Source organism: Oculina patagonica, chromosome 7 (assembly GCF_052425735.1).
Source record: "Oculina patagonica isolate OP01 chromosome 7, crgOcupat, whole genome shotgun sequence".
NCBI lineage: Eukaryota > Metazoa > Cnidaria > Anthozoa > Scleractinia > Oculinidae > Oculina > Oculina patagonica.
The window spans coordinates 25460477-25472743 of record NC_135764.1 but is presented as its reverse complement, the minus strand read 5'-3'; the positions used below and the strand labels follow the sequence as shown (position 1 = coordinate 25472743).

The window sequence follows — 12267 nt, the reverse complement described above, 5'->3', positions numbered from 1 at the left end:
TTGTTTTGAAAATTAAAATTACCTAGGAGCCATGTTCGATTTTGCCAAATACACATAATGATCAAAGTGACAAATTGTTTACCGTCACTGTCACAACGGTTACATGACGATTGACGTTTCTTTTTGTTCTCAAAAGCTGATTCTCGATCTGACTGACACTTGGTGTTTATTTTTTGATATGTAGTTTAGTGATTGACTAACTGTTGAGAAATTTTGAAAAATCTGTTTTAACTGTTATCATCGAGCCTCATTAAGTGTCATCTAATAGAATAAGCTATTAGAAGTTTTTGTTTTTAATGAAGTCGTACAGTACTAGTAATTACTGTTTACAACTCTTTTAACGTAAACTACAAGTTTTGTACCTACAATATATGCGTTACGTATTCTTCAACTTCATATATTAAATTACCAGCGGAAACTCTGGAAGGAAAGGTTTTTTCATTATAAACAAAATGATTGATTCTTTGACCAGCAAAGTTATCTAAGTGTCATCAAAACTGATCGAGCTTTGCGTGCAATTTTTAACGCATCAAGTAAGCTTCCAGAGCTCAAGACCTGTACAAGTGCTAATAGTAAATATAATAGTGCTTCAGTTTACTCAAATACTGCAAACAGAGAGGGGTGTGGAAGTGCGACCTTGCTCCCAGGTGCTCACCCTGGAAACGAGGTCGGTATACAATTCACGAGAGCCAATCAGATGGCCACAACAAGCATAATAACTAATCACTGACTATTCCCATGGGAGAGCTCCATTAAAGGCCGATTTACAAGGTGCGATTTTGTCGCATGCGCTGCTTGACAGCTCGCCGTGTGTCGTGTGTGGTCCTGTGCGTAGGCCTGTTGAGCATGTCGCATGTGACAAATCGTCCGTGTAATTGGCCTTTACTGGGCTTAGCAAACGCAGGTTCCCAACCAATATGGACCTTCAAAAGGAGCTAGCTCCGTTGAAACAATTTTCCCTATTTCCTTACTACTCGCAACTTATATACTTAACAATGTATTTAAATGCTTAACAGATCTGCATTTGGTTTTCATTACACTCAAGTTTCCCTTGAAATAACAATATTTTATACAATTAACATTTGATACTATTATTTTACACTGCAACACACTACTGACAAGTATTTCGAAATATCTATTTTCAAAATAAATTAACAGACAATTGCATACATACAATTCACTATTATCTCATACGTAACAATATTAGCAATAATTAAAAATAAATTATGTGCTGTACCAGGTGGCTTTAAAGGGTGCTCAGACACAAAGGGACATGTCGCAGGGACATGCAGGGGGAACAAAATCATGATCACAACGTTTACACAATAAAATGTAGTGTTCTGGGACATGCTGCAGCGTCACATCTCCTTATGCATCTTGACACTTTTCAGAGGAATTGTCCCTGAAACATGTCCCTGCCACATTTTCTTGTGTGTGCACGATGTAATTTTTGCTCCAGTTACATGTCACTGCAACATGCCCGTGCAAAATGTTCCTTAGTGTGTCGCCACCTTATTAACGCATTACTGTCTTCTTGTGGCGTCGCGCCTAACTTTTAAGTTCAGCTTGAAATATAATACATATACGCCATTCTGGACACAAATAGACAGCTGTCTTCTTTAACCATTTTCATGGCCAGTGAACAACAGTAAATTCACCCAGTAAGGACTTACAGACATTTATAATCTCGGTACTGGGTTGGAACTACCGGTAGCTTGCAATACGAGCTAATGGGGGTAGGAGGGGGGGGGGGGAGGGTGGTGTCGGTGCTGGTGGTATGCAGGGGTTATCTTAAAAGGAGCTTTACGTCATCTGCATTTGAAAAGATTGCCTGCAGATGTCTCCATTGCAAGCTATTTCCAGTCCAATACCGAGAATACAGTTGTGGTTTCTTTTTTCACTGCGCAAACGCTAATAATTTTAAAATTTGCAGTAAGGTAAGTAAATAATTTGTGTTTTGCTATCACTAAAAAGTAAATACACTTAATTTAAACTTTTGCTGTCTTCTTTAACCAATTCGAAAATTTAAATAATAAAAAAATGCTTCTTTTTTCTCCCGCATATACTGATGACCTGTTTTTCAACATTTTCAACTTTTTATTTCTTTTTTGTGGTGTTGATTAAACTTCATTCTTTGTCATTCTTTGGTGCAATGAAAATGATGTTAAATTTCCTTTTTCTAAATTTTTCTACGCCCTACATAATGAGAAGAGGTTTGTACAAAAAAAGTGATGTCTGATGCACAAAAGCACGAGTTCCCTACCCGACTAAAAGATAACCTGTTTCTTGATCAACAAAACGGCACTGCATTTTGCTGCATTTTTATTTTGCCGGGGATCACAACTCTAATAAATGCTGTCTCGTGAAAACAGCATTTTTTTGCCAGAAATCTAAAGAAACTGCCAAAAATTTGAGATGCAAGAATTTAGTCGAATACAAGAAACAATATGCGTAGTATCAGAAACCCATAAGGTTGAACGTGCCGCGCCCCAGTGTTTGATCATTTTGCTTCATTTGACACAAATCACAGTTGCGGGTGCTGTTTCTCGCGTTTTCTTCAGAGCTAAGTCATTGTGTTGGCGGTTCTCAGATGGGGGAATTCAAATTACTCCAGCTTCATGCGCGCCCGGCGTGTTCAAATTAGTATGTTGGTAATGTTCGGATTGCAAATATGGTACTTAGTGTCGTGTGCAACGCTTGTACATAGCGAATCATAGGGAGTTACACGTTTCAACCCTTATGGGTTTCTGGTTGTATCTATAGCCCCCAGTTAATCTTGCCACAGTTTTAACCTTAACTACATGTAATTTGTTTTACGGCTTGGTAATGGCCTGGCACAATTTGTCAAAAGACTCATTCACAAGCAATTGTGACTTGCAGCCAGTGAAGTGCTGATTTTTGTTGATCAAGAATCAGAATTTCCTTTGCCTTTTTAAAAGTTAGAAACCCTCAGGGAGCTATAGATGCCATGATACATCAAGACTAGTGATTTTTTTCTTGTGCTGTATAAAAATTTGTTTTCTTCAACTCTTGGGCTTTCAAGGATACATTAGCATTTCCAATCTAACGAATGAAGTACCCTTCTTCGGTGCGCAGTACACGTCCTTTATGCAGACAACTCTGGACAGCCTCCCCAGCTGATGTCATGGTAAGGGCGGAGGGGGTGGTGGTGGGGGCGATGATGGTTCAGGTTCTGGGGGTGGTGGAGGGGGGACCATTCCAGGCATCATTCCCGGCATTACACCAGATGGAAAGGCAGGTGGTTGCAAAAATTGAGCTGTAAATTGCCCACCGGGAGGAGGTGGGGGTTGCATTTCTGCACCTGGAAAACCACCAAGAGCACCTGGAAGTAAACCAAAGTCCATGGCTGGAGGAGGGGGAGGGGGTGGTGGGGGAGTCATTGGTTTAGCCACTGGCTGAGTAGGAGCAAGCATCGGTGGTGGTTTCACTGAACTTGAAGAATGTTTTTTAACAGATTGCGATGTACCTGAGGAAGACTTATGGGACGATGAATGGCTGTGTCCATGGTGTGACGGCGGCTTGTGGCTTGAAGGCGTGTGGTGGGAGGGAGGGTGAGGTTTCTTGGAAGAGTGAGAATGCACAGAATGAGAAGAGCTATGAGCACCTTGAGAAGACAAGTGACCTGGCTGAGAGTGATGAGAAGGATGTGACGGCTTAACAGCATGGCTGGAGCTTTTGTGCTGAGACGATGAATGAGAATGTTTGGCACTTTTAGAGGGGGAAGAATCGGAGGATTGAGACGATGCGCTAGATTTGCGATGCGAGGAAGAGTGTGAGCGTTGCGAGTGATTGTGCGAAGATTTGTGCTTCTTTGCGGGCTGCCCATCCCCCTGATGGTGATGTCTATGTTTGCGCGATGACAAAGGATCTTTCGCTGATGATGTCCCAGAAGTAGAATGAGCCGTAGATGTAGAAATCTTTGCATCGCTAGCTGGCGTTAATTGACTAGCTGTAGTTGTCACAGTAGCATATTTTGAGGTCAACGGGGGCAAGGGCGGCAAGGGAGGCATGGCTGTAACAGTAGCTGACGAACTTGCCCCGCTTGATGCAGTCGCAGGTAAGGGTTTGAGTTTCCCCAGCGATGATTCCTTTCTTTTCTCTTTATCCCTTTCCTTCTCTTTGTCAGATTTTTGCTTGTGCAATAATTTCCCATCTAAGTCATTTTGAAGGTATGATCCATCGTAAGAAGCATACCCATTATGAGCGCTGTCCAGGCTATTATGAGCTGCAGCCATTGCTGATATACTTAAGCTACTACCTGAAGCTCCACCATTTGTTTTACTTGATTCTCCTTTTGATACCTTGCTGTGTGATACACCCTGCAAATTACCAAAAGCCAAGGCATTGCAAAACTGTTGTGATTTTTGCGACAAATGGAAGTCTTATCCATGCACAAAATGCTAGTGAGGTAAGCTACTTGGAAAAATATCCGAGTTATCCAAACGGGAGACAAACCTACATGTCGTAGCCCTACTACACATACGCTTAAGGAAACTCATGGGAGCTAGAAATATTTTTCAAAGTAACTTGCATCAATAACTTAGATGACATGCTCCAGGTTTCTATCGGCTGATAGAGTAGTTGGCGAGGGGCCAAGCCCTAAGCAAACTATCAAAAGCCAATAAAAACCGAGGGAGCCGTCTGATTGTTTTAGCATAACCCAGAGACCGATATATTCGACAAAATATTCAGTGAAAGTGGTTTATTTATGGTTTGGTTTGTGATTTTGGTAATTTTACTTGGGCACACTCTGGGTAGTCTATCCAAAATTAGACAGCACTTGTAAAGCCAATCAGATGAAGAGTTTGCCTGATGGTAGGTCACTAGGTCATGCTAATAAGCTTAAGAAATACAATGGAACCTTGATCAAACGATCCCCTCTAAAAGAAGTCCCTGGTATAAAAAACTCATTCTTCACCCAGCCAAAACAGTAAAATGTCTTGGAACAGAACTGTAATATGACAAACCCCAGTCTCTTGCCACTTCTTCAAATCGGGGTTTCACTGTAACATCACTTTCCCCAATAAGGCTGATCTGGGGAAAAGGAGAAATGGAGGGGTATGCATCAAATACAGCACACCACCCCCCCCCCTCCCCCTCCCTTCCACTCGCAGCAAAACTACATCACTGCATCATCCTCTTCTTCTTTTATTTTTTTCCTTAGTGGCCATTCGGCATCCAGCTGCTCAAGTCTGGTCACCAGCAAAAAATTTCAGGTGCTAAATTAAGCTCATACCTCAATCCTTCTTCTCAATTTTAGTCCCCAGGGTGGCGACTTTAGTCATGGCAACTAAAATGATCTTAACTTGGAGGGTTGAATAAGCTAAATTATACAGTTAGTATACATGTATCTTGCCTTTAAGTTGGTGACAGAACTGATCTTTCTCTTCAACCTGTTAGGGCACTTTTCCATGACTTTAAGAAAATCTTGTGCTATGTCTGAAACAGTTAAAGGACACGGAATAGTTTAATCTCAGCAGCCATTTAATAAATCAATAATAAAGTAATAATTGATAAAAAATAACAATTACGCAAAATGCATACCATCTAACATCGATTTGCTGACACTAGGATCAATGTATTCCCACCAATCTTTGCCATCATTTGATTGAGGAATCTAAAAAATTAAAACAGTTTGTGAACAAGATACACAAAGCAAATAAAACTAGAGCTTAATCTCTGACAGAAAGGGGTCATGAATGGCCCCTCAAAGTTTTGCAGTGCTTGCAAAATAAGGCTTTTGCTCAGAATGCTCACAAAATTTTAGTGGGTGCTGTTTGCTCGTGGTTGCATATTTTACAAGTGCTCACATGCTTGGTTTTTTAGTGGAGGTAGCTTTTGGAAAAGTTCTTGTTGCTCACAAAGCTAACTTGTGTCAATGCTCGTGCCCAAAAAGAAAAATGCTGTGCTCACATGCTCCCAAAAACATGTTTGATACCCCTACAGAGAAAAGAAGGGAAGGGAAGCCAAAAGCCATGCAGCCCACACTGCCGGAGCTTATCCCGGTTTCCGTAGCATTAGGCAGCTGAGAATAATTCCACTTCATCTGAATAGGATGCTAGTTCGTTGCAGGGTACCCCCCGCCAGCATTACGTCACTGGCACCCATTTATACACCTGGGTGGAGAGAGGCAATATGCGGGTAAAGTGTTTTGCCCAAGAACACAACACAGTGACCCCAGCCGGGGCTAGAACTTGGGCCGCTTGATCGGGAGTCTGGCGCACTAACCATTAGGCCACCGCACTTCCCATACAGAGGTTACCCCTACAAAGGTTGTTGTTAAATACTTACTAACTGTGTGATGACTCAAAACAGCTTACCTCCCAGTTGGACCACTTTGATGCAAGGTGGATACACGCACAAGCAACTACTGGAGGCTTGTACTGGAGACACAGAGTGGTCAGATGGAGGCTGTGAAGGAACAAATACATTAAATATTAATGGTAACACATGATACTTATTAACATTTACCAGCATTACACTTTGCAGTCACTTGATCAATATTAATTTTTGATCTGTGGTGAAAAAATAAAATCTAGATTCAGTGATTACTTCTTCAACAGAGATCATTGCTCATACTTAAAATCTCCAAAAAAAAGTCCTCTAAAAATCAAATCCTCATATTGGAATGACAAATACTCCCAAATAAAAGCTACGCCCCCCATCTCCACTAATAATTTAGATTGGGCTCCTTTAACGAACAATACAATTTCTTCTCATCACAAGCGCCCTATTTTCCAATATACATGTATGCATGTACGTTATGTGCAGAGGCGTTTGATGTCCCTTTTGATGACTGTAGAGCCTATTTTGTGTTTCATATTGTTATATGCTTCCTGAGTTCTATACTATGTGGTCTTCTCATGTGCACCTAAAACCTCTCAGATGCCAGATCCCTTCCAAACATAAATCAATTCATTTTTGCAACATCTGCAAAATTCCTTCCAATAATGAGCTAAAAAATGTGCAGCAATCATCACACTTGGCAAGCGTTCGCCCACTGTCTCCCATGTTGACCAACAGTCAGTCAGTAATACATGTGAAACGAACACAAGGTAGGATGGCTCTACCTGTTAGTGGCCATGAAGTACGAGGTCTGGCCAAGGTCCTTGCTTGCTGGAGTGGGTAGTGTGAAATGGTAAATTAGCAAATCAAATCATTTACCACAAGTAACTAATTATTCAGAGTACTGTACATATACATGTATGTATCATGACAGATAAGGGCTTAGTGCAAAAACATCCAATCTCTTGGGGGAACACACAAAGGTAGCGGCAGGGTGCAGTTTTGGAAGCGGGGTTAAGGTTTTGAATTCTACAGGACTGGTACAATTTTCTCTAAGCATTGGTCACTTTTATAGTCATGAATTCCTGTTCAGTTTTTGCCTGTATTCTTATGTCTGCAGTATTGTGTAAAAGCATGCTTAATGGGAAAAAAGGAATGCTACTGACAATAAGTTGAATTCAGGCCTGTCAGAATGAAAGCAAGTGCCAAACCAGAAGAGCTGCAGAGCTGGAGGAAAAATTAAATTTACAATTTAAATAAACTTACGGTGACTGTGCACTAACAGAAATGAGAGAAAAAATGTGTTGATATGGTTGCTAAGAAAAATCGTACAATAGCTGTTATTGCAGATGAGCCTATGATATTATTCCTTTCTTAAGAAGGTCTTAACAAGGCGAAAGGGTCCACACATCAGTGAACACTTTAAAGCAGAATGAACATTTCTCCTTGTTTGTATGTGCATCAAACGGCTAACAACTGCATTAACATCTATTTCTGAATGGTTTTGCTCTAAACCCTCACTACACTGCACATACATGTATGAAATGGATTTATAATCTCCAATACAGAATAAATACACTATGTAGCATAAAGGTAATGTAATGTTCACAGTCCCAAAATTCACCAACTGAACGAAATGACAGTAACATGACTTAAGTAGTATTAACGTTTGACCTACCTGTTATACTTTTGTTTTCTTTCCATCAATATATAAGTAAGAAAATGTTGAAGTAGTTTACCAGAATGCAGTAACTAAATGCATAGTACGCTATATCTTTGTAATTTATTTTTTTTTACTGGGAAAGTTTGTACCATCATTGTTTCAACAACCTGACCAGAAATCATATTCAGAGTCAAGTCAGAATGACTTCTGCTCCAGTTGCCAAAACCTCAGTCACCAACAACAGTTCTTTTCAGAACTACTCTCACCCAAGCGGTCACATGATATGAACTTCTGATCAAGTTCCTGGGTACAAGGCATTTACTATAATTACATTACGCCAGAAGCCCATAAGGGTTGAAACGTGTAACTCCCTATAATCCGTATTGTACAAAGCGTTTGCACATTCGTTTACACTAAGTACCATATTTGGAAAATCACGAGAAACATTTAACCAATCAAAATTACTCTATTCGGGATTAAATTCACAGCGCGCGCTAGCTCGCGCTCGATGGCATAATCTTGTTTTTGAACAAGCTTGGTTAAATAAAGTTAAATTTGGTAAAATTCTCCTGTTTCATCTTCTTGAAGTAGTCCTGGAGAACTTCGCTTCGATACACTTAATGTATTTCTTTAGTTTCTGTAAGAAATTTACGGTTTTTAGGTCGAAATTCAAGCAACTTACCGAAAAACCAAACATTACCGGTATGTTGCGTGTGTCATTACGTGTATAAAGCATTCGCGTACAAATTCTTCGTGTTTCCAAATATGGTACTTAGCAAAATGAATATTCAAACGCTGTGCGCGCGCGTTACACGTTTCAACCCTTATGGGTTTCTGATTACGCTAGAAAATCAAGCATCGCCACCCACCTCTGACCAACTGTATACACTTGACCACATATGTGTGAGGGTGATGAACAGTAATCTCAAATCCTGAAATAAACAAGAAAGAAGAGTTTTAGTTATAGCCTGAGTATAGTCAATTCTCCCCTCACTTCAGAAACATCAGTGATGTGACCAGAAACATGGCATGTACTAAAACCTGAAACAACGCAAGGAAACCACTGAAAGGAAACAACTGAAACCACTGAGACAACCAAAACAAACCACCAAAACGGCCAAATGAGGGAAACGAAAACAAACTGTATCATACAGTATCGGATTTTTTAGGTTGAATCTCTGAAAAGGTTTCTCTTGAAGGCAGGGTTGTATATAACAGCCAGCAGCTGGCGAAGTTGGCTGGTTACACTGCAAGGTTTTGCTGGCTGGCTACTTTGGTTGTCAGCTTATTAATTTGTTCCTTACCTAATGTTTGCAAAAGAATGCTTTCATTTTCAACCAAATCCTGAGCTTGTTGTAGGTATTCCTTAAAAGAAAAAAATGCAGTTGAATTAAAATAAATAAAGAAATTAAGGTATCAGTATACCCCAAATGACCAGTGTGCGTTGGAGCTGCCTTACCGTCTGTTAATTAAAGCAAACCCCAGCAAAGTATATATTTTCTGAAAGCTTAGGAATTGTAGATTGCGAAGATACATTTATTTTAAGTTCAAATATTAATGTTGTCCAAAAAGAGCGTGTTTTTTCCAAAAGTACCGAGGCTCATAAATCGGGTTCTTCCGGACAATTTTGAACGGAAAGAAGCGATCAACATCGCTTGTGTTTTTCACACCTTTCTATAAAAAACTGTGTCGGGGAAATTGTTATTGTCTGTTTGTTTTTGACACGCAGTTAAACTTCAAGAGTGTAAGAAACAACTATTCTCTGCGTTAAAAAGCATAACTTTTGAAAGAAGAAAAAAAAAAAATCGCGAAATTGCTCGTTCGGGCAACATTTATATTTAACTCCTTGAAAGAATTACGCCTCTCGACTCTGTTGTACGAGCCGCTTCCGGTGTATGAGATAATTAAAGACGTGTGAAAATGACAGGCGTTGAGCGTAGTGAAGGTCATTTATAAAACTTTTCCGCGCTGTCAGGCTCTGCCGGAAACAGACTGTTGCTGTTTACTACTTCACCGCCGAATCTCATGAATTTTATCTAAACAAATAACGTGGAATAAAATCTAAATGTCAAAGTAAGCGAGGAACTGCGGGTCGTGATTCAGGTCGTGCTTTACCCATTCAGCGGCGAAACGTTGTCGCTATCTACTAGCGCATCTGCCAAATCTTTTGTCCTTTCCCGTTTTTCAACATTTTCAACTTGAGTAGGAATGGGAAATGTTTCTTTACTGACGCTGAAAATATGATTGCCAGCGAAAAATAAAGACTCAACGAACTTATAGTGCTGGTAGCATCGCCCCTTTAACAACCTGTTGACAGCTATCAATATCAAAAAAAAAAATAATGGCAAGAAATGTTTTTTCTTCATAATCTGTGTAGAGTAAATCTTTTTCCATAATTTTTTTTTGATGAAAGGTCTTAATGAGATCATCCGAAAATAAAAAATATTTTTTTTTGAAATGGTTGGGGTATACTATACCTTAAGTTGTGTTAAGAAAATAAAACATTATACATATAACAGAGGCAACACTTCATGTTTGACCCCACAAGTCATTGGGTTTGAATATTGGCCTAGTACATGTATACTGTACGCAGCAGAGAAGGCGGCAGCAAATAGAGTTCGGTGGCGAAGCATTGTTGACGCCATTTGCTCCACCAGGAGCCTAAAGGAATAAGTCAGTAAGTCAGTCAGTCACATGTACACTTACGTATTATGACCCTGAAAGTAAAAGGTCTTAACCTGGAAGAGTGGAACTTGGAAATTTATGATATTAATATTAAATAGCACAATAAAAACAACCATAAAAATTCAGATAGAAAAGGAACAAAATGAAACATACTTCACTCTTGAGGTCCAGTGGAGGGCCATCTCTGTGTAAGCAAGCATGTGCAACCTTGATAACATGTTCCAGTTTACGAGGTTGTTCTTCAATTTTAGCAGCCAGGAACAGGCAACATGGTGCCAGGGCCTACATACATGTGTACATATTAAAATGTGACATGATTGTAGTAAATACAGAAATACAATTTAGGTTAGTTATAATATATGTTAGCATTTAACAATTTAAATTTATAGTTGTCAAATGATTGGAGGGTCTGTAAAGCAGATAACCTTAGGTCCTGACTACATGAGCCGGGCTGGCTCGGTTTGCCGAGATCTTGGCACGTCTGTTAAATGCAACAAAAATCAACTTCGCGATTACATGACAACCGGGCCAGCCCGGTTAGGCGAGATCCTGGTATCGCGATGCCGGGATCTCGGCTAGACGGGCTGAAAATTTTCCATGTAATCGCGTTCACCGGGCCAGCCTGGCTAAGCGGGCCAGCATTTAATTTCTCTTCCGAGCACAATATCCGACGAAAAAATCAATGCTACTCCGTCTAAATAGGATGAAGAGGTAAAGTAACCCATCCAGCTGCATAAGTGCAAAACATTTAATCACCAAATTTCCGGAAAAAGGTGATCAAGATCATTCATGCTCTGATCATTCGTGCTGAAACCGGGCTGAAAGTCATCTCGGCAAACCGGGTCAGCCCGGCTAACCGGTCTCATGTAATACCGGGCTGAAATTCATCTCGGCAAACCGAGCCAGCCTAGCTAACCTTGGCAGCCTGGCTCATGTAATCAGGCCCTTAGTACAGATTTAAAACAAATGGCATTCAAGACGAAATGACAAAATATGAGTGAAACACAATCAGTAGTAACAACAAGTTCACATGTTTAAAGTAAATGACATCATCATTTATAGTGGATAGCACTCAATAATTGCTTAAAGAAAAACCTTGAAATTAAAATTAACTCGATAAAGGTCATAAAACTATAAATTGAATTTTAAATTTGAGCTTAAAGTTAAATCTTATTTGCAAGAAGGAATGCGTGTTAGACCTTTGCCGGTTCAACTTACGTTTCGATGGAATTTGTTGAAAGAGTGGAACATGTAGAATCTGTGCATGTAAACGATGGCTGTGTTTATTGTCAGTTGGCTCCTATAAGACCACGTTAAGGAATAGAAATTTTTGACGAAGGAGGAAATTTTAAGTTAAGCAACGTAATAATTAAAGAAGTCAAAACTATAACAGCGTTTATCGAAAGGATACACAGAAAGACGCTGTCCCATGTCTTGAATAAGCGTTGCCGCCTGTTGCCGGTAACTTTGCTCTTTCTCTGGATCAATTCCATTCTTTCTAGATGGCGTATTTTGCAACTGTTCTTTGGTGAAGTAAAATCGATCTGTCGTACTCACTGCACTGGTCGCCATCTTGGAACAACAGGAAACAAACAGCGCACGCGCGACATGTC

The 12267-nt window shown here is 40.0% G+C and overlaps 1 protein-coding gene across 1 annotated transcript; it reads right to left on the bottom strand.

Annotated features, from left to right (window-relative positions):
- Positions 1-2703: 2703 nt before the first annotated feature.
- LOC144661598 (uncharacterized) lies at positions 2704-12250 on the bottom strand. The gene is made up of 10 exons (XM_078522404.1): positions 12066-12250; positions 11873-11954; positions 10808-10936; positions 9274-9334; positions 8839-8901; positions 7092-7137; positions 6342-6432; positions 5566-5638; positions 5378-5460; positions 2704-4340 (listed from the first exon to the last, which is right to left on the bottom strand). The coding sequence occupies exons 1-10, from the start codon at positions 12224-12226 to the stop codon at positions 3144-3146; spliced, it is 1986 nt and encodes a 661-aa protein (XP_078378530.1). The 5' UTR covers positions 12227-12250; the 3' UTR covers positions 2704-3143.
- Between the last annotated feature and the right edge of the window lie 17 nt (positions 12251-12267).

Excerpts from the sequence above, each read along its gene's own strand:
- LOC144661598 (XM_078522404.1), bottom strand. The coding sequence starts at position 12,226 with ATGGCGACCAGTGCAGTGAGTACGACAGATCGATTTTACTTCACCAAA. Across the intron at positions 5,461-5,565 it reads CAGCAAATCGATGTTAGATG|ACATAGCACAAGATTTTCTT; the intron begins GTATGCATTTTG and ends TAACTGTTTCAG. Across the intron at positions 4,341-5,377 it reads GTTCTGTCACCAACTTAAAG|GGTGTATCACACAGCAAGGT; the intron begins GCAAGATACATG and ends GGTAATTTGCAG.